The sequence below is a fragment of the Charadrius vociferus genome, unplaced genomic scaffold (assembly GCF_000708025.1).
Source record: "Charadrius vociferus isolate BGI_N301 unplaced genomic scaffold, ASM70802v2 scaffold1168, whole genome shotgun sequence".
Lineage (NCBI taxonomy): Eukaryota > Metazoa > Chordata > Aves > Charadriiformes > Charadriidae > Charadrius > Charadrius vociferus.
Window position 1 is genome coordinate 166,966 of NW_009661376.1, and position 20,201 is coordinate 187,166.

The following is a 20,201-nucleotide window of genomic DNA, read 5'->3' on the forward strand; positions in this document are numbered from 1 at the left end:
CGCCAGAGCGGGCGGGGGGCGGCGGGCCGCACTGCCCGGGCTGGAGCGCGGCTGCGGTGCCTGGGCCCCTGGCCTGGCGAGGGATGGTTCTACCGCGGGGCAGACAGGGTCCGGAAGGCTAACGGAAAGGTGCTGTGGTAGAAGGTGAAGTGGGAACCCCCGAGGCTTTGGCAGAGCAGGGTCCGACAGTGTCAGGGTCGCTGCGGAGCTGGGGTCAGAGGGGTGCGGAGCAGCTGGAAAGGAACTCAGAAAAACTGGAGGTGGGCGACAGGACCTGAGCAGTGGGAGAACATGGAGGTCTGGAGAGTGGGAATGGCAGAGGTCTGGGGAAGGTGGTGGGAACAGTTCGGCTGGGTGGCTGGGACCAGGAGAACTGCTCTGCCAAAGGAGCAGGAGGGCGAGGGGAGCTTGTGCTGTGGTGCTGGGTGGGGATGCCCCTGCTGCCTCTCCCATTGTGATGCTGTGTTTGTCTTGGTGCGTTGAGCCGAAATGTTAGTGCTATCGCTCCACCACACTTATGGTTGGTGATGCCATTCCCTTCTGGGTCTTGACATGTCCACGTCCTTGAAATATCCCTGTCCTATCATAATGGTTGTTGTGGAACATCTGCACTTCATTTCCATTACGAGATCCTTGTGGTGACCACGACGTGTGAAAAAGACACTGGGAAGACATCGAGGTAACTGGCTGCTGCGTCACAGGGTCTCAGAACACCACTAGCTGAGACAACTTCTGTTCGACGGCAGGGCTTCGCTTTCAGGGTGTTTCAGTATTTTGCATGAGGAAGGTGCCATCTGGCCTGCCTGACGTCCCATCCAGAATGGTTTGGTCTTGGCTGCTGCCTTTGGCAGAGCACGAAGGGTGCTGCATTCCTCTGTGCCGAAGCATTACTTCAGCACATTGTTGGCCTGATGTGACATGCTGAAGTGCCACCCTGACACACTGCACCATGTGGCTGTTGTGCACACAAGTCTCTGTCATGGGGAGATCCAGAAGTAGTCGCTGTCTTGCAGAAGATGTTTGCCATCCAGAGGGACCTGGACAGTCTTGAGAGGTGGACCTGTGCAAACCTCATGAAGTTCAGCAAGGCCAAGTGCAAGGTCCTGCACGTTGGTCTGGACAATCCCAAGCACAAATCCAGACAGGGCAGAGAATGGTTTGAGAACAGCCCTGGGGAGAAGGACTTGGGGGTATTGGTTGATGAGAAGCTCAACATGAGCCGGCAATGTGCGCTGGCAGCCCAGAAAGCGTCCTGCAAAAGAGGCATGGCCAGCAGGTTGAGGGAGGTGATTCTGCCCCACTACTCCACTCTGGTGAGACCCCCCTGCAGTGCTGCCTCCAGCTCGGGGGGTCCCAACGGCACATGAGAGACATGGACCTGTCGGAGCAGGTCCGGAGGAGGGCCAGGAAGATGATCCAAGACCTGGAGCCCCTCTGCTGTGAGGACAGGCTGAGAGAGTTGGGGGCCTTCAGTCTGGAGAAGGCTCCGGGGAGACCTTATAGCCCCTTCCAGTCCCTAAAGGGGCTCCAGGAGAGCTGGGGAGGGGCTCTTGATCAGGGAGGGGAGCGATGGGACGCGGAGGAACAGTTTTACACTGAAAGAGGGGAGATTTACATGAGATATTAGGAAGAAATTCTTTCTTGTGAGGGTGGTGAGACACTGGCCCAGGTTGCCCAGAGAAGTTGTGGAAGCCCCATCCCTGGAGGTGTTCAAGGCCAGGTTGGACGGGGCTTGGAGCAACCTGGGCTGGTGGGAGGCGTCCCTGCCCATGGCAGGGGGTTGGAACTAGATGATCTTTAATGCCCCTTCCAACTCTAACCATTCTACGAACTGTGCAGTATCTCTGCTGTGACATTGCAATGGCGTGTGATTTGAGTCCTGATTTTCCTGAGCCATGCAGGAGATTACCTGTGTGTCTTGTCCTCTGTTCATTTTTTGCTCTTTCAGGTCCATAGCTTCCAGGATGAATCCATTTCCATCCATACCACTTCCCTCTGACTACAGCTGGAGTTTGTAGAAAATGGACCCATGTCAAGTAGTACGAACAAGGCAAAGGAACAAGGAAGGCTTCTCTCACTGAGTCTGAAATACATGTTAAACTAGCTCAGGAAACCACGTTAGTTATTGAAGTAGTAACAATGGAAAGGGAAATCTTCCCTCTTTTTCCTCACTTTCTTTCAAGAGCGATTTCAGCCTGAAGGGTTTTCTTGGGTAGTTTCTCTGGACAGTTTGCCTTGCACTGGAAAACAGCTTTTTCAGTGCAAAACGCTCCAGCTCTTCTCTGCCTGCGTTTTTTAAAACATGGCTGTTGCTTTGTTCTGTGTGCTCAAAAACTTGAGTCCAGAATTAAGGAGGGAATGCTGGAGTCATCCAGAAATACAAACATGGGAGTGAGTAATTAGTCAACCTCTGTGTAACTTTTGAGAGGAAAGTTATTCTTGTGCCTGAGAAGCAGAGACTAGTGGAAGGAAAGCAGCTGCTGGGAAACTTAAAGCAAGATGAAAGGAATTTACCCTCCCTTTGTTTTTCCCTGCCATTAAATGGCCTATGGACGTAGGAGCCATTTTCCAGCATCGTGCTGCACAGCCAAAATAAATGGAGTTCACCACTGTGACCTTTCATGGTGACCAAAATTGTCACTGGCAGTAGGAGCATCTGCACCTTGGCCAAGAACCATTCTTGATCTGGAGATATCTGGTAGTGCCTTGGTGTTGCTGATGTCTTTCTGATGGATGTAATGCTGTTGCATTCTCTGAAAATGTGTGACATTTGGATTTGAAGTGTCAGACTACATCTACCTTACCTTCAAATGAAATAACTCTGCATCACGTGGCATTGGCAATCAGTGTAATCAGGAATATTCTCTCTGTCGTCATTTACATATTTAAGCCAGACCTGCCTTTCTCCCCTCCTGTTTGACTTTGACTCTTGTTTGCATGGTCTTCTGGATTTGTAAATAGTCTGAGGGATCATTCAGTTTCACACATGTTTAAATTTGGGTGTGGAATGGGCCATTTGCTTTGTCACTTGTTTCTTTTTTTCTCAGCCCAAACACAGCAGTGCTAGTTATTTTATGGCGACTCCAGCTCACAGCAGTTCCCACTTGCTCTAATGCGACATTATTGCTTCGGGGAAATAAGCTCACGATTAGTTAGTGACTTGTCATCTTGTCGTACTGACTATTACTCTTCATTTCGGCACCTGATCATTAATACAGGATCTCATCATTCCTGAAGTATTCTTGACATCCTTTCAAGCCAGCCCATGCACTGCTAACAGTTTCAGTCTTTGTTTTCACAATCCTTTGCATGCAGTTCCTTATTGATCCCCATGCGAAGGAGGCGCAATCGATATACAGATTATTTTCTCAGGAAGGAGAGTTCTGCGGATCGCTCAAGACTAGAGGGAGTAAGTGTAGACCTCACCCGTATCCTTTTTGTGAAACCGGGGTTGTTTGCTTGGAAGGATTTATCCCAGAGGGTTTTGTACTTGGTCACATTGCAGCAAGGCGCAACAAAGGGGCATTGACACTTTCGCGAGTCACGAAGCTGTTTCCCGGTATGACCATCCTCAAAACAGAGGCTGTCTGAATCCTTTCTGTCCCCTTCTCCTTTCATTATCCCATAAACTCCTCCCTTTTCTTGTAGTGCACATGGTCACTGGGCTCTGCCTGCAGCCAGACAAAGTGGTCCCCAGTGGGGTTATCTTGCTGCTAATAATCAGGTGCTCGGGGATGGTGAATTGCAGCGCACAGTGTGCGCTCCAGTTGACTAGAGGCATCCTCTTTTCACCAGTTCTGGTAGAGGAAGGAGCAAGAATTCCACAGGTGCTTCACAGATCCTTTCCCTTCTTCCCTCTCAGTCCTTCTCTCGTATGGCAATATCTTCTGCTGCCTTCCAGGCCAACCATTATCTTAGTGGTAGTTACACCTGGAAAATGGCCGTCTCTCTAGTCGTTACAGAATTTGCAATATATGTGTTAACCTGAAGGCACTAACTCGGAACCCAAAGTCTGGGGTGGCTTTTTTGGTACATACTTTGCTTTGTTGTTAGAGGATGAATTTGGATGTGAAGCTGTACTATGTTTCCTGAAATAAGTCTTGAGAACCTCGTACTGAAGCATTGTAGATGTCCTGGCTCGCACTGAGTAAGTGAGGAGTGACAGTGCATGGCTGAGATTATTAATGGCTGAGGATCATAAAAAGATGTCATTGGTGACTGGGGACTGAGACTGTGATTTTCTTCCGCAGTCGGATGCTCTCAGTCACCCAAAGGCATTGGTTAATTACCTGCTTGCTCCCTACCTAGGCTGAACTTGATGAACAGCATTTCCATGTAAGCAGCCCAAGGAGCAGCAGATGTTCTGGGTTGTTTTCCAGGCCTCAGCCCATACTGCTGCCTGAACTCCTGACCGAGCACTGAATGCCAGAAAGCAGGTGCCTGTTCTCAGTGTCTACCTGTCTCACCCTTTCCCGCCTCGCCTGTGCCACTTGCAGTCCTACCAGACTCCTTCGCTGCCTGCTCAGCTCCAAGTTTCTTTGCTCGCCCCTCTGAGCCTTCTGGATGTGGTGAGGCGTTAGGGAGAAGCCAGCATATTGTGCCTGGCCGCTTCCGATTGCGTCTCCAGAGTGGGTCAGGTCATAAAAATGCTGTGTTCAAACAAGCACGGTGTGTGTATTTAGAGTAATGGCTTACTGTAAGCCATAAGGATCTGAGGTCTTAAACTGGTGAGAGGATAAATAATTAGTGGAATGCTGAAGATAAAAAAGATAAAATGGAAACATGGCCGTGTGCAGTTAGAGACTGAGGGGACGGTGATGAATCCGGAGGAGAGGAGGCCTGGAAGAGCTGCTAAACACTCTTGACTAGAGCTCTCTTTGCACAGCACAGTTTCTAATGCTACCCTGTGTGGGTTTTGTGAACTTTTGCTTTGAAATTAAGTTAATTGCATTTGCTGGTGGGGTTAAGTGGCTGGAGGCGTGTTACGTTTTTAAGATGAGATGTCTCAGCCATATTTTTCTCTTTTCTTGAAGGCCTCGGTTGGCAGGCAGAGTCCGAGGGTGGTGCCATACCCAGCCCACAGTCTATGTCCTGGAGAGCCTGGCCTTCAGAGTGCAGCAGGTAGCCGCAGTTTAAGTATGCTTCTGTTTGTTGGTCTGGTTTCCAGAGGAAACAAGGCTCCTGTGATCAGCCTGTCTGTTCCCTTCTCCTTCCAACATCTTCTGAACCTGTTGGTTGATTCCCATGCCATTTGACAGAGGAGGAACGTCTTAAAGATGCCAAAGCTCCTGCAAGTGTCCATTTGCCCGTTCTTGCAATAGAGGTAATTATCCTAAAAATGCCTCGGGCGAAGGAAAGGCTGCAGTGTGCATTCACATGTTATGACATTAGCGAATCCAGTCAGGAGAGATGCACAAATACTCAGTAAACCTTCAGATTCAGCTTTCAGTTGTGGGACTGGAATGTGCAGAGAACCTGGCTTTGCAATTTAGCACTCACAGAGTGGCTTCTTTCAGTTGTGTTCTGCAGCCCCCCTCGCTTCTCTCTACCTAACCTCTCCCTTTGGCTTATCATGGCTGCACACGCAAGAGGGGGTCGTCCCAAGCTTGCTTTCATCTGAAGATTTGGTCCAGGGTGGTGCTAGTATGCCGACTTCTTCTAATCCCTGCAGTTGTGTCAATGGGCTCAGCTGATCATCGACTGAACCTGGCAGAGATACTTTCACAGAACTATGGTGTACGGGAAGAAAGAGAAGAAGATGATGATACCCAGGAGAAGCAGAAATCTTTAGAAGAGCTGGAGAAGAGCATCAGTGCCTCTCAGGTAAAGGCAGCAAGGGAGGGGAAGGGAAATTAAGTGCTGGATTTTCTTGTTTCCTTTGACAGTACTGATACCGAAGATCTTTGTGAGAAACTCTGACTTGCTCACTCAGCTGGCCATGCGCTGTGTCCACCCATCAACAACTCTTATGTTTGAATTTGGATAGGAAGGAATTGGCTGACAGTATGTAACAGCAGTAAATTTTGGAGTCTTCCTCTGCCAAGTAGTCACTCTGATGAGGTGGTCTTTGCTCGCCTTGCTGAAGAGCCATCAGGTGTTGGGCGTATGTATGTCTTACTGGTGGAGGAACCGCAAAGATGAGATGATGTGGTTCTCTTGTGGGTGGTCCCACAGAGGCCTTGGTGAAACACAGAGTGTGTTCGTGGTGACAGAGGCTGTTTCTTCAGGTCAGGCACAAGACTAATATAGGCTCTTTGCTCTTTCCCCTCCTCAGTGTAAATACAGTTCTGCCTTCTGGCATCTGTTCACCAGCATGAAATCTAGTATAAAAAATAAGTATATTTAAAAAATGCCCTTGACTGTATTGCTTTGGGGTGAAAGTTCCTGGATTCTTCCTACCTTTGAGAAGAACAGGTTAAGGGGGTCCTGATAGACTGTGCCTTCTTCACTACGCAGCATTACCTGAGGCGGTTCAGAGCCCCCAGAAGAGCAGAGCTGCCTTGACTGCCTCTGCGTATCTCTGTGTTCACTACAGCTGGTGTTGTACTCGGTGATTGTTCCATTCCTGATGAAGCTTTGTCCTCCTCTCGCTCAGAGCAGTGAAATGCCATTTGAGGAGCTGCTTGCACTTTATGGCTATGAGGCGTCTGATCCCATCTCGGAGCAGGACAGCGAGAGCAATGATATTACTCCAACCCTCCCAGATATGACTCTGGATAAGGTAAGAGCATCTGTCTGCTTGGGTGTATGCTGTTGGCCGGTGCTGTAGGTTACTGCACTGTCTTGGAGCTTGAGATGTCTAGTGGCTCTTTTCAGGTGGGGTTTGATTAATGCTGGGGGAGGGGGTCTGCCTAGTTCTGGTGTCCCAATGAGGAACACCAGGTGCAGAAATGTGAATGCAAAGAGCTTAAAGGAGACCAGAGAAAGGATAACTGTTTTAAAAAGAACACTGTAAAAACTCTGTATGGAACTTGGACGACGAGTCTTTGCACATAGATGTGGATCTGTGGAGAGTCAGGGAAGGTTTGTGTCTTCCCAGGTAAAGCTATGGCCCCTCCACTTCTAGCTAAAGTCTTTAGAAAGCTTTTTTTGCTTCCTTCCAGGATCTTTGAGATATTTGCTGAGTGGAGCCCTACAGAAAGGGCCACTTGTTTGTCTTCTCTGTGGCTTTCATAGGAGCCACTCTTGACACTTGTGGAAGTGTGTCTAGGGAAAACATTCTAGGGGTGGTGGGGAGTGTGAGAGGGAATCTGTCTTTGGAGCTATGGGAGGGTGAGGAGATCTGTGGATGTGGCCACCTTTGGCCAGAAATGCTTTACTGTAGGCCTCACCCCCCCTCACATACTTTTTTTTTTTAATTTAAAAATATTTTTCACTTTCTTGTTGTTGTTAAAAGGAACAAATAGCGAAGGATTTGCTTTCAGGGGAAGAAGAGGAGGAGACACAGTCTTCAGCTGATGATCTGACTCCATCCGTCACATCCCATGATGCATCAGACCTATTCCCAAACCAGTCTGGCTGTATGTGTCGCTAATTTCTAAGTAATCATTTTTTACCCTGCAGGGTAGGGCAAGAATGTTTTTCTTTATTTTGTCAGTTAGTTTCCTGACATCAGTTTTTCCACTTGCATTCTGGGGGCTGCAAATTGTCGATGGTTGCCAGTGGTGTTAGCAATGGTGTTACCAACCATTGGTTAGGACATGATAGAGCATAGGTGAGCAGTGGGATGAGAAAAGAATTGTCTTTAGATGTAACTTATAACATTAGAAAGTGAGAATTGCTTTCCTACCTGCTGTAAGTGCAGTCTGAAAGATCAGTACCTGATCTGACATCTCTAGAAGTGAATAAATTGAGTAGTACTGGTGGTGTGAGATATTGTGGCAGTTCCTAAATACTGGAATACATGTGGAGCCAAAGTGCGTGAGAGATGCAGCATGAAGTGATCTTATTCCTTCTGCTTGCCTGCAAAACAAAGGAGTGCGAGCTCCCCAGGTTGGTTGGGACCACTCATGTGGCAAGTGTACAAATTCTTTTGTTTGAAAGGAGAAAAATAAAATATGGGTAAGCTGTCACTGAGGACCATGCTGAAAGTAACTTTAGGACAGAAAATGAAGGAGAGGGAACATAGAGCAGTAGGAAAAAAAAAAATCATAACTACAGATATTTTCCTTTCCTACAAAGCAAACAACTTCCTTGCTGATGAAGACAAAGAACCCTGCTCATCTCCATGTGCTTCCTCCATGGCTGAGGATTCAGAGGAGGATTCCATCCCATCCAACGAGTGTAAGAAGGTAAACGATCAGCGCATTGGGAAGAGGAGCTAATACGATGTGCCTGAGTCTGAGGAAAGCATGACACCAAAGAGCTGTGATATTTCCCCAAGAAATTTTCTTTCTTTTATTTTCTTTTGCTCAGCACCTTGTGTTTTGTGGTAAAGTGGTAGAAATGGGTTACAAGAGGGTTTTTTAATAGGATCTTGAAATCTGTATCTGAAATTATCTTCTGCTTCAGATATGGAGAATGCTGTTGTGCCTTGGTAAACTAAAACTGCAGCCTGTAGCCCTATAAAGGTGAAATGCTGTGCAATATTCCCAGCAGGATTTACTGAGAAGAAACCATCACACAAAAGAGAGGAGCAGACTTCCAAATTCATCCTGTTGTGAAGGTTGCAGGAGAGCTGCTGCTTTTTTTTTTTTTATCTCTGGCCTTAGCTGTTTGCCGTATATCTTTAACATTAAAACCATGTAAATGCCTAAGGTCCCCAAAGTATCATCTGGCTGGTAGTAACTCTTTTTAGTTACCCTATAAAATAGTCAGGGTTCCCTAGAAGTAATAGTGACAGTGGGGACTACCGATACATAAATCAGCCTCGTGGTGTCGTAGTCCCTAAATCATGAATTACACCTTAGTGCCTACGTGGAGCGTTTTCCATTTCAATTTACCCACTTCTCTGTGGTGATATTTCAGGAGATCATGGTTGGACCTCAGTACCAAGCCACTGTTCCCATCCTCCACCTAAGCAGGCATGGTGAAAAAGGTAAGGCAACCTGCTTTATGTATCTTGTTTGAATGTAGGGCTACTAGCCTGGGTATCTGGTTCACCAGTTCTGCTCTATGTCTCTGGGCTTGGCACCTCTCAGTGTTGACACCAGAATTGAGAGCTACGCCTGAGCTAGCTATAAACTGGCCTGTTTGCATAGGGCTAGTAGTACAGCTACATAAACAGCTCAGCAAAAACTGGGTTGGTGTGGCAGGTTTGGAGGAGGGGGTCTCAGCTGTAGTCAAAGAGAAGGAATACCCTTCTGGAGATACTCTAATTTATTTTTCTCTGTTTTCCCTAAGTAGCCAGGATTATTTTCATTCAGTACTTCTTGGAGCTGATCAGTTTCCAATTTAGTAGGGTGTCTGTAGAGTATATGGAGGTGCCTTGATTTGCAGATTGTGTCTAATAACTAGTGCAATACTAGCACAATACTAGCACCAGCTTGTTCAGTTTCTGAAGAAGCTAGCTAACAGAAAGCCAAGTCTTTAGAAGTTACTTGCTTCCTCCCTAGTTCTTTTATCCTAGCAGTCTCTGAGCAAATTAGTTAAAGGAGATAAAATGTATGAGTTTTGAAGGTACTCTTTTAGATTTACTCAGTATAGTTCTCGGAGCTTTTCACTGTTACTTTGTAGAAGCATAGAATAGTTTGGGTGGGAAGGGACCTTTAAAGGCCATCTAGTCCAACCCCCCTGTCATGAGCAGGGACATCTTCAACTGGATCAGGTTGCTCAGTGCCCCGTCCAACCTGACCTGGAATGTTTCCAGGGATGGGGCAGCCACAGCTTCTCTGGGCAACCTGGGCCAGGGGCTCACCACCCTCTGTAAAAAAAAATTCTTCCTTATATCTAGTCTATCTCCCCTCTTGTGGTTTAAATCCATCACCCCTTGTCCTATCGTGACAGGCCCTGCTAAAAAGTCTGTCCCCATCTTTCCTGTAGGCCCCCCTTAAGTACTGAAAGGCGACAATGAGGTCTCCCCAGAGCCTTCTCCTCTCCAGGCTGAACCCCCCCAACTCTCCCAGCCTGTCCTCCCAGCAGAGGGGCTCCAGCCCTCCCAGCATCTCCGGGGCCTCCTCTGGCCCCGCTCCAACAGCTCCGTGTCCTTCTGCTGGTGGGACCCCCCGAGCTGGAGGCAGCACTGCAGGGGGGTCTCCCCAGAGCAGAGCGCAGCAGAGGGGCAGTCTCCTCCCTCGATCGGTGCTCTCAGCCTTCTGTATTGAAGACCACAGATTTAGTGAGTGTTTTCCATAACCTGTATGTTTGCATCAGTGTGAAATGAAAGGAAACTGATAGTAAATTCCGATGGGTGTCTTTTATGCCCTGTATGTAGTGCCTCTGACCTGATTTTACTGATTCTACAGGGCTGAAGAATCAGTTCCTTTGTCTGTAGAAATGAGTTAAGTACAGAGGGTGCTAATGAAATGAAATAATAGTAATATGAATAGAAAAATCTCAGTATTTCCAGGTTTGGGTTTTTTTTAATTGCAGAGTCTTTCTTCTTGCTTTCCTCTGTGCTGCTATTTTACTTAAACATCTCTCTGCATTGTTGTGTGCCGTGTTCTCATGGGCTAAGAGCTTTGAAAGCCAAAAGGGGCAAGAATCACTTAGTGATGCAGTGTGCTCCTGCTCTTCCGTGTGGGTGGAGCAGCGCATGGAGGAGCATTACAAGCTATCACAGGGGAGGGACAGCCTTGCAGCGACTTAGGTTAGCGTCTGGGACAGGGAGAGGGTCCTGAGACTAGGCCAGGGTTGTAGCGCAAAGCTGCCTTCGCCTCCCACTCCTTTTGTTTACTGTGTTCTGGAAAAGACACCTTAGAACCTAGGGGGGTTTAGTTGCCAAGTTTAATGAATTGAAGCAAAAATCTTTGAGAAACATGGTAACAAAAACCCTGTCAGCCACCCCTTCTGAAGAAGTGGAAGCAAGCCGAGCCTGTGCTTAGGGCTCTAAAAGAGGTATAAAGAGTATTAAGCTTTTCTGCCTCCAAAATCGGGAGGTAAAATGCAGTACCTTCACAGAGATGGTTTCTTCTGTAGCGCGAGGTTGGATTACCAAGCAAAGATTTCCTCCCTCCTTCTGTCTCTCCCATGCAGACAATTTCTCAAAAGCAGCAGAATTCTTTGATTAGCTTATTTCAGTGCTTTTTCTGTTAGCCTATGAGAATGAAGATCAGCTGCTTTGGGACCCAAACATACTCCCTGAGAGAGAGGTTGAAGAGTTCCTGTACCGCGCAGTGAAGCGGCACTGGGAGGAGCTGTCTAGCAGCAGCTTGCCAGAAGGAGAGATGGTGAAGGACAATGAACAGGTAAATGCGGGGGCTTCTTGCAGCCCACAGATACTCTAATGGTGCTGGCGTAGTATTGCAACGATTCCTACAGAGATTCTGACTGAGAGACCCGCTCAAAAGGGAATGAGACCTAACTCCTGTGATTCTCGCTTCCTGGATAAGTGAGGGTGTGCTGCTCGGCTGCAGTCTCAGGAGGGTGTTCACCCTCCTGTTGGAAGACTGGAAAAGGCCGTAGTGGATCAGACCACAGACCTGTCTAGCTTAGTACTTCTCTTCCAACGCAGTAACGGATGTTTGTGGAAAGCATGTAAGAGACTGGGCAAGTAGAGAACGGGTACTGGTTTTGACTGTATTTTCCCAGTATCCCAAACTGTCTGAGCCAGAGCTTGCAGCAGGAACATCCTTTTGGGTCTGTCCTCTATAGCATTGTCTAATTTTTCTTGGAAGCCAGCAGAAGATCAAACGTTTGGCTAAGAAGTTTCAGAGCAGTTGTGTTTCCTCTAAGCTAGCTGGGTTAGATTCTCACAGTAAGTTTTCAGGAACACAGAGGCACATCTGTAACCTGTAGAGCTGCTGGTAGAACTGCACCTTTTCAGTCCTGTGGTTTGTTATCCAGTGCCTTGAAAAGTGGAGTAATCTATGCTGACGGTCAAGCTGGGGTTAATGGCAAAGTGGCTCCTGGGGAAAATTAAGTTTTATGAGACAAACGTGAGTCATGAGCAAATTGGTTTGTGGTGCATTGCTCAGGTACGTGCTGTCAGTAATTTTCTTCTGTTTCTTAGGCTTTGTATGAACTGGTTAAATGCAACTTCAATGCAGAAGAGGCACTGCGGAGATTACGGTTCAACGTGAAGGTTATCAGAGGTGAGGACCCCCCATATTTGGGTTTTTACCCAAACATCAAGGCACATGTAACTCTTTCTAGATTCTGTACATCTCCAATTCCTCTTTCTTTCTGCTATAGATGAGCTTTGTGCCTGGAGTGAGGAAGAATGTAGAAATTTTGAACATGGCTTCAGGGTCCATGGGAAAAACTTCCACCTTATCCAAGCAAACAAGGTAAGGACACTCACCCCTGCATCCCACAAAGACGATGGGAAGGAGGCATGTGCATTTGCACCAGAGGTCCGTTGTGAGCCTCGGCTAATGCAGGAAGTTCAGGACTGCCGAGTTCCGATCCCAGGCTTTGTGTTGACTCATGCTAGCAGGTGATGGGCTGTTCACTGCCCTGCTCTGCCTTATTTTCCAGGTGGGAGAAGTCACAAACAACACTGACCTGCATGAGTGATGTCAGTTAATTACTGATTAGCCCTTTCTGGAGTCTCAAAAGTTCTTTCCAAACTCTCAGCCCTTGCAGTACTTCTGTGAATGAGTGAGTTGAGCATGTGGATGTTTTGTAAAGTCCCCTGGGGTCCTCTAGAATGAAAGATGCTGTTGTAGGGAGAGCTGGGCCCCAGGACATATGCTGCTGTGCTGGGAGTTGGCAGAACCAGAGAGTCCAGTTCTACCGCTGATTAATTGTGGGCATGTTGACGCTGGCCAGTGAAAATGGATGCAGGTTTGCTCTCTTGATGTTAAGTGTGCTACTGGAAGCGCAGGAAAGTCCTGCACGAATGTTCCATGTGTGAACCCACACTGGGGTCTGCAAGAACAATTGTGCACTGTGGGGAGTTGTTTCTCTGGCCAATAACCACCTTGGAAATCTCAGTATGTGCTTCTGTTCTGCAGCATAGATGTGTCCATAGCAATATAAATTACTGTAATGCACTTCATTTTCTTTGCTGATTAAATGGGAGAATAGTTGCTCCGTAAGATACATCTTGATGCATGTCTTTCTGACTATGATATTTCTTCTCAGGTCCGCACCCGGTCAGTGGGCGAGTGTGTGGAGTATTACTACATGTGGAAAAAATCAGAGCGCTATGACTACTTCACTCAGCAGACTCGTTTAGGAAGGAAGAAGTACGTCCTCCACCCTGGAGCCACGTGCGTGGAATATTCTCACACTAAAATTAGTAATATTAACCTCCCAGGGAAGGTTCCTGCTGCAAAGCACCTGCACTTAAAAGACTGCACTTTCTGCTCTAGGTTTCTTGGGTGGGAGCATGGAGGGTTGCAGGGGATATTCTCAGAACATAAGCACTGTTAGTGTGGGGAGGGAAGATAAAGCACTTATTTGCTTGGATGTGGACTTTCTTGTGTCAGAAAATACTGTTTTGTTTCAGACAAATGCATCCACAAAAAAATAAGGCTAGGGTCAGGGATTCAGAGCTGATCTCAGGAAATAAGTCAGTTCAGTGAGGTTTTGGGAAGGGAGCATTTTAAGTTAAAAACTACACTATGTCTGGTAGTTTGGAACCTGAATCAATTTCTTTCCCTGCTGCCACCCTTTGAGGCAAATTCTTCACTTTGAAATGTGTGCTAATTACAGAAAATACTTCTCAAAAAGGTTGCAACTAAAATATTTTAAAAGGTCAAAATGAAATATTTAAGTTGAATCTATTAAAAACATTAGATGAATTATTAGATATTTTTTTATTATTATTATTGTGATGCAAGACAGGAAAATACCTGAAATCTCAAATCCCCCAGGGTGGGAAAATGTTTCCTCATCGCTTGCTCTTTGCTGGCACGCTAACGTTGTCACAACCCACTTCAGTCACTGTGTGAAGCTGGCTGTTCCCTGGGGAGAGCATTTGACCATTCATTTCGTTATGGAAGGGGCTGAGGCTGAGGGAGAGCTGGGGACAGAGCTCTTTGTTTTGGAAAGATACAGAGCCCGTTCCAGTTCATCATGGGCTGATCTTAGCCACCCTGAGTTAACTGCAGTTGCCTCAGTGCAGAGTCTAAACTGGGCTCTGCAGACCAAGAAGGGATGGACATTCATTCTAGCGAGGTCTCTACAGTCCTGTTGCTTTATTTGTTAATGGGTTTTAATCCGTCACTGTTTTCCCTGCCTGCATCTCTCTGCTTAACAGGTGGTGGCAGTGCTATCTGTCTTTCCCCACAGGGATTACACTGACAATGACTTGGACGGGGGTGAAGTAGAAAACACCAGTCGTTCTCGGAGCTCCCCCCCAATTCCCTCCGCAACCAGCTGCCTGGATTCTCACTTTGGTCAAGATCAGCTGGCAATAGAGAGCACAGGTAACTTCCTTTTCTTCTCTCTGCCATGGGGATGACTTGTCTCCCTCGCCCTGCAGCACAGACCCTCCTTTGCCTTTCTCCTGTTGCCATTATCCAGCTGTTCTTCTCCCCGCGCCTTGCCTGCATGCTTACTTTGCCCTGGGCAGATTTTGGTGTGAGCAAAGGAGACTTGTCTGCCTCTACATTGACAAGTAGTGACTTACAAAGAGTTGTTCCTGCTTTGGGCTTGGAGGAGTGGCCTAAGTCATTCTCAAACCTAAAAGATTTGCACTAACTTCAGGCACCTAACTTAGGTGCTTCCGATGCACTAACACACAGACGCACTAGACATGAGCTGATTTAAGGCACCAGAAGTCAGGCTGTACCTGCAAACCGCTTTCAGAGCGAGCTGGCTGTGAGAAGCCTCACAGGGAGCCTGAAGGGGGTTCATTCCCTCACCGTCCTACCGCAGACAAGGGCTTTGTGTAGGCACATCCCGGGGGCTGTTGGCATGAGGGGATACGACTTCAAATTTGGCTTATCTTGGAGCGTCTCTGCAAGATTTCCCTTAATTTCCATAGAAACACTGATGGCCTCCCATCTGCTGTCTGCATCTTGCCTTTCTTTGGTACACGCTGGCAGGGATCTTGGTTGCTACAATAAAGAAACATTTGTGCCATCAAACAAATACTGTTGTGATTAGGTGGGATTGAACTGTTTTTTTGTATGTTACGGGCTCACCCTGGCTTTCTTTCACTTGCTGTCCCCCACCCTTTCTTCCTCCCTGTCTGTCCATCTCCCACGTGTCCCTCCTTTGCGGTGTGCAGAGCCCCTGAGCGTGGAGAGCACAGCCTGCAGCCTGGGCAGCATGAGTGAATCGGGGCAGGGCTATGAGTGCAGTACTCCTTCGGAGACGAATTGTTCCTTCGACCCCACGGAGGAGACGTCCTCAGGCACCATCTCGGCTTCCTGCACGCGACATACTGTCAGCCCCTCAGAATCGGGGCTCTATGCTTTGCCGCCAGCAGGAGCAGGACTAGCAGAGAAGCAGGAGACGTTGCAGAGCTCTGGTGAGACGATAACCATGGACTTCACTCTCCCTGCAGACATTAATGAGGGTTTGCCTTTAATTGCTGGCGCTGTGGATTTGGACAGAGACCCAGAGGCAGTGGTGGCCCCCGCGCAAGTGTCCTTATCGGTCACAGATTTTGGCCTCATTGGCATCGGAGATGTAAATAGTTTTCTGACTGCTCATCAGGCTTGCCCAGCACCTGTGGCTCGGTCAGAGCCTTTGTCACAGTGAGAGTCTCCAGTCACAAACCTGTCACAGACCCAGCAAGGACTTTGACCTGACTGAGTGAAATCCTGGAACTTCCACTGTTCCTCAAGGACAGTTTGGAGCTGTTGGTCAGAATCCGTCTTTCCATCCTCCTTGATCCAAGGCTACAGTGAAACTAAACACCTTTCTGCTCCGTTCTGACACAATCACACAAAGCTGGTGGCCGGCTTTAGTGAGGGGGGAGGTACGTCACCCCCCGTTTCGTTGACGATGTGTCACCCCAGGTAGTGCCAGGCTGTTGGGAGAGTCCCTGCCCTCGGGAGAAGGGCCGTGTCCCTTGGCCCCAGTGGGATGTCTGAGTGCAGAGATGCTTTGAGAACAGGGATGTACCACCGGGACAGAGGAGACAGTCTGGAGGTCTGAGAGCTTAGGGAATCTGCAGGGAGCACAGTCCACCCGGGCTGCAGGGCAGTTTGCCTGCAGCGATGGGCATGGCAATGCCAAAGGAAGACGAGGAGTCCTGGCCCTTTACCCGCAGATAGTGTGTTGCAATAGAAGTCATTCTCCCTGTTCCCCTCCCATCGGTTATCCTGTGCTGCGGAGCTGTGGGTTGTGACAGGCACGCGCGCTGCTGTTTGCAAACCTGACAGCCATGCGTGACTTCGTGCCCGCTCAGCCCCCGGCTGCAGGTGCCCGGTCTGGCCCTTCGGCAGAAGCGTCAGGTCTTGGTAAGGGACACCGCGTGGTGCGGTAGCACTGTGCGCACTTAAGTCCTTCTCACCTTCCCGTGCGGTGCTGGGCCATGCAGAAGTGGTACTGGGAGTAAAGGGGGTTTCTAGACCCACAAAGCGACGTTGGGCCTTAGTGGTGCAGTGCTGCTGCTTCTGTTACTGCCGGTGAATGACTCGATCCGTGGTGACTGCTGCAGTACAGGAGGGTAAAATGCAGATGCAAACATCTGTAGCTTCCCAGCTCGTTCAAACAATTGTCGGCTGTGGGAGGAGGAGGTTGCTCAGCTCCCAGGGCACCAAGTCTCAGACACGGGGGCCAGCGCAGAGTCCCAGGCAGGACAGCGCACCAGTCCCTGGGCACCCCTGCCCCGTTCTGCATCACAAAAAAGCTCTCTGTTTTCTGAGAGGAGAGTATGTCTTTACTGCCATTAGCAATGCTTCAAGGAGGTGACAGTGGTGGCCCCGCGTGGCAGTGAGGTGGCCGGCTGCTGTGCAGAGGGCTACAGTGGCATGTTTGTGGGTGTGCCGGAGTCCGGAGCTGCTTCACTTCCCGGGTGTGTTCCAGGTCTGGGGTTTGCCACTGGCCTAAACCCACATGTATGTGTTTTCCATGCAGGGAATGCTGTCTGCTGACTTGCTGGGCAAGGCTCTGGTGCAGATGTTCCTTCCTCCAGCCATTTTCTGCATTTGGGAAGGGGTCTGGGTTGAGGTTTTTTGCTTGTTTTGGTAGAGGCCTTCGGGCGGTGATCCTGCAGTTGGTTCTGCTGCCAATGGATTTGGAAGATGACTAAAACCATTAGCCCGGATCCTCCTTTTACCCGGCCCTGTGAAGTTATGCTCCCACTACAGGGCTGAGCACAGAGACAGCGTCAGGCGGCTTCACGGGAGGACAGGATCAGAGCTTGTCTCTCATCTTCCAAGCCCCAGACCCGTTTTGCGTGCGTTAGCGGGGTTTTGCTTTGGTCCCCAGCCAGCTGTGCTGAGAGGTGCTGAGCTCCAGACACACACAGCTGCCTTGACCAGGCATCGCTTTGTCACGCAGGCGTAACCGGAGGTCTCCCCTCCAGCTGCTCCCAGCTGCTGGAAACGGAAAGCAAATACGAGTGCCCGCTCCATAGTGGAACTGCCCAGGCTGTGATTCCCCTTTTCTGGGGGAGAGAGGAAGCTCCTTGGCTGAAAGGAGACGAGGAGGCAGGGTGAGAGCACGGGCAGCCCTCCCAGGGAGGGCCAGGCCTTGGCATCTCCTCTCCATCAGCCAAGAACATTCTTAGTTTTCCTGAAACCATTTTTTCTTTGGTTTGTTTCAAGCCCTAATGAAAGGAGAGGGGAGGCTGGGGGAGGCAGAAATGTCTCTTATTTATGTTCTTCAGTGTTGTTTACAGATTCGCATGGGGTCTTTCAACATGAGTACGGCGCTTTTTCCACATAACTTTAAGGGAAACGGGTGGAAAGGGCTGGACAGGGAGGGGGAGTCACTTGGGGAGGACGTTTGGTTTTGGTTTTTTGTTGGGGTTTTCTTTTTCCTTCTTACAAAGCACATTCACTTTGAGCCGCTCCTAATGCTGGACTCGTTCCCCCCTTTCCCCCTCCCCAAGCCCTACACTGTGAAGTGATACTGCCTTGAAGACCCCTTGACATTATTTATTTAATTAAAAACCTAATTTGAAAGTGAGACAGAAGCCTGTCGTGTTTTTGGAGGCTGAGATGCCACAGTCCTGTGCACGTGACGGTGAGGAAAGTGGTCCTTGCCTCTTCTGTCTCATCCTCTCCCACCCTGGGCAAGTGCTCGTTGCTCCGTGGGCAGGGGCGGGATGCCCGGCACAGCGCTCGAGAAGTTGGTGGCCGCAGATGTTCACGGTCCAGGGCAGGGTGTGTGGCTGAACGCTGATCTCGGGTCTGTCCTCAGGGAGGGTACCGGGCTCGGTAATGACCCTGGAGCCCTGCAGGATCCTGTCCTCCCATCTCGGGTGCTATGATTGCCCCGAGGTCCTGGTGCAGAAGCTGAACTCAACCCACTCCTGAGCACAACTGCTTCTGCTTGGTGAGGAGCATCTTCATCTGAGGATCAGTGAAGAGTTTGTGCCTCTAGCCCACCCTGGCAGAACCAGGTCTGTGGCGCAGGCGCTCCCTGTGGCCAGAGCGTGCATGAGCTGTCCCGATGGCTGCAGCTCCTGTCCTGGGGGGTCTGGGGCTGGGTCTCAAAGTCCCTTCCTTCTCTGTTCCTGGCCCTGCCCGCCTTCCCGTGCCTTGTACCAGGGATGCCATCACGACCTGGGAGGAGACCTGGCTTCCTTGGCTGCATTTACCCTCCTAGGGCTGCGTGTGGAGGGGAGGGAGGTATTCATTGCTCTTACAGGTGCCCCAAGCCCTCCGAAACCCTGGCAGCCTTCGGAGAGCCCACGATGGTGGGAGGTGGGGGTCCATCCATGTCTCACTGGCTTCAGCCAGAAATAACATCCTGGAGGCGAGAGAAACGTTCCTGCTGCAACTGCGTTGTACGTTTCCGCAAGAAGGCTCGTTCCTCGTCACAAAGCCCCTCTGTTTTGTCAGAAACCCCTTAAATTCTGTTCCCCAGCTCTCGCCCTCTGTCCCAGGGGCCTTGGGGCAGGACAGGGGCTTCTGTCTCCCTCGCTCGTGCCTGGACAATCCCACCTGGAAAACCAGCAGGAAAGGGGCAACCCGCCCCCCGCTCTGTTTGGGAGCTCTCCCTGCTCTGCGTTTCTGGCAGCTCGGCTGGGCAGGGCAAATGCCCACTCGGCAGAACACCGGGCTGCCGAGCGGCAGTGGGCAGAGTGTCCCGGCTGTTGGCCACGCAGCATGGACGGGAGCAGGAGCAGCTCTCGGCTGTAACGCGGCACACGAGGCTAGTGGGTCTGGAGCAGGACTGGGGCTCAGCTCCACCGGCGCCTCGAAGAGGAGGGTGTGCTCAAAGCCCTCCAGTGGGATCACTGTCCCTCATCTTGGTGCATCCTCTGAAATGTGTTTTTGGCCCCACGTGACCCAAGTGATGTTTCCGCGGGTGTAAGATCAGCAGGACCAGCACCCCACCAACAGCTCCTGTGTCCCCACAGGCTTTGAGGGGGGAGTTTCCTCTCTGGTTCCAGGGTGTAGGAAGGTGGGCAGTGACACGGCAGGGCCGCACGGGCTCTGCCCGCCCCATGGTCCCCACGCGCAGCCCGGGGTGGGTGCATGGCCGCTGCAGCCACGGTGCTTTGATGGCAGAGGGGACTGCCACACCGGGGACCTGCTCCCCCACGGGGGTCCCAGTGCTGAGGGTGCCAGACTTCACCCCCCGTTTTGCTGAGCCAAGCCACATGGCTGCTCCCTCTGCAGCTGCAGTGGCCCGGGGGGGGGGTCAGCTAACCCCAGTAGCCCCCACTCCTCCAGCCTGGGCTGGTGGGAGGCCGCCATCTGCCTCCCGTGAGCCTCTGTGCGAGGGGCCGGCAGCAGAGATGTGGGCAAAGCTCTGACAGAGGGGTGAGAAGGGTCCCAGCTTCCCCCTGGACTGGAGCATCAGCATTCTCCCCCTGGGATGGGGTCCCAGCACTCACCTGGGGCTGGGGGGCGGGACCGGTGTCCCGTGGGACTCCACAAAAAGGCCAAGGGAAGTTGGAGGAAACCTAACAGGGCACAAATGCCGCCAGATCTCCCCACGACGCCCCCGGCAGCCATGGCTTCGTCGCCGGCCCCACACAGCGCTTGGCGGGCCGGGGGCTCCTGCCGAGCATGGGGGAGGCA

At 50.2% G+C, this 20,201-nt stretch overlaps 1 protein-coding gene across 1 annotated transcript; it reads left to right on the plus strand.

Moving 5' to 3' along the window:
- The first annotated feature begins 5,039 nt into the window (after nucleotides 1-5,039).
- MIER2 (mesoderm induction early response 1, family member 2) lies at nucleotides 5,040-15,756 on the plus strand. The gene is made up of 12 exons (XM_009893966.1): nucleotides 5,040-5,121; nucleotides 5,672-5,823; nucleotides 6,596-6,721; nucleotides 7,397-7,520; nucleotides 8,182-8,291; nucleotides 8,968-9,037; nucleotides 11,194-11,345; nucleotides 12,110-12,191; nucleotides 12,292-12,386; nucleotides 13,186-13,313; nucleotides 14,338-14,474; nucleotides 15,281-15,756. The coding sequence occupies exons 2-12, from the start codon at nucleotides 5,680-5,682 to the stop codon at nucleotides 15,754-15,756; spliced, it is 1,644 nt and encodes a 547-aa protein (XP_009892268.1). The 5' UTR covers nucleotides 5,040-5,121; nucleotides 5,672-5,679.
- Nucleotides 15,757-20,201: the final 4,445 nt, after the last annotated feature.

What these genes read in the sequence shown, in the direction of transcription:
- MIER2 (XM_009893966.1), top strand. Translation starts at nt 5,680, where the DNA reads ATGGGCTCAGCTGATCATCGACTGAACCTGGCAGAGATACTTTCACAG. An exon ending in ATTCCCAAACCAGTCTGGCT is followed by an intron (nt 7,521 to 8,181) that starts GTATGTGTCGCT and finishes TTTCCTACAAAG; the next exon opens with CAAACAACTTCCTTGCTGAT. An exon ending in ACCTTATCCAAGCAAACAAG is followed by an intron (nt 12,387 to 13,185) that starts GTAAGGACACTC and finishes ATTTCTTCTCAG; the next exon opens with GTCCGCACCCGGTCAGTGGG.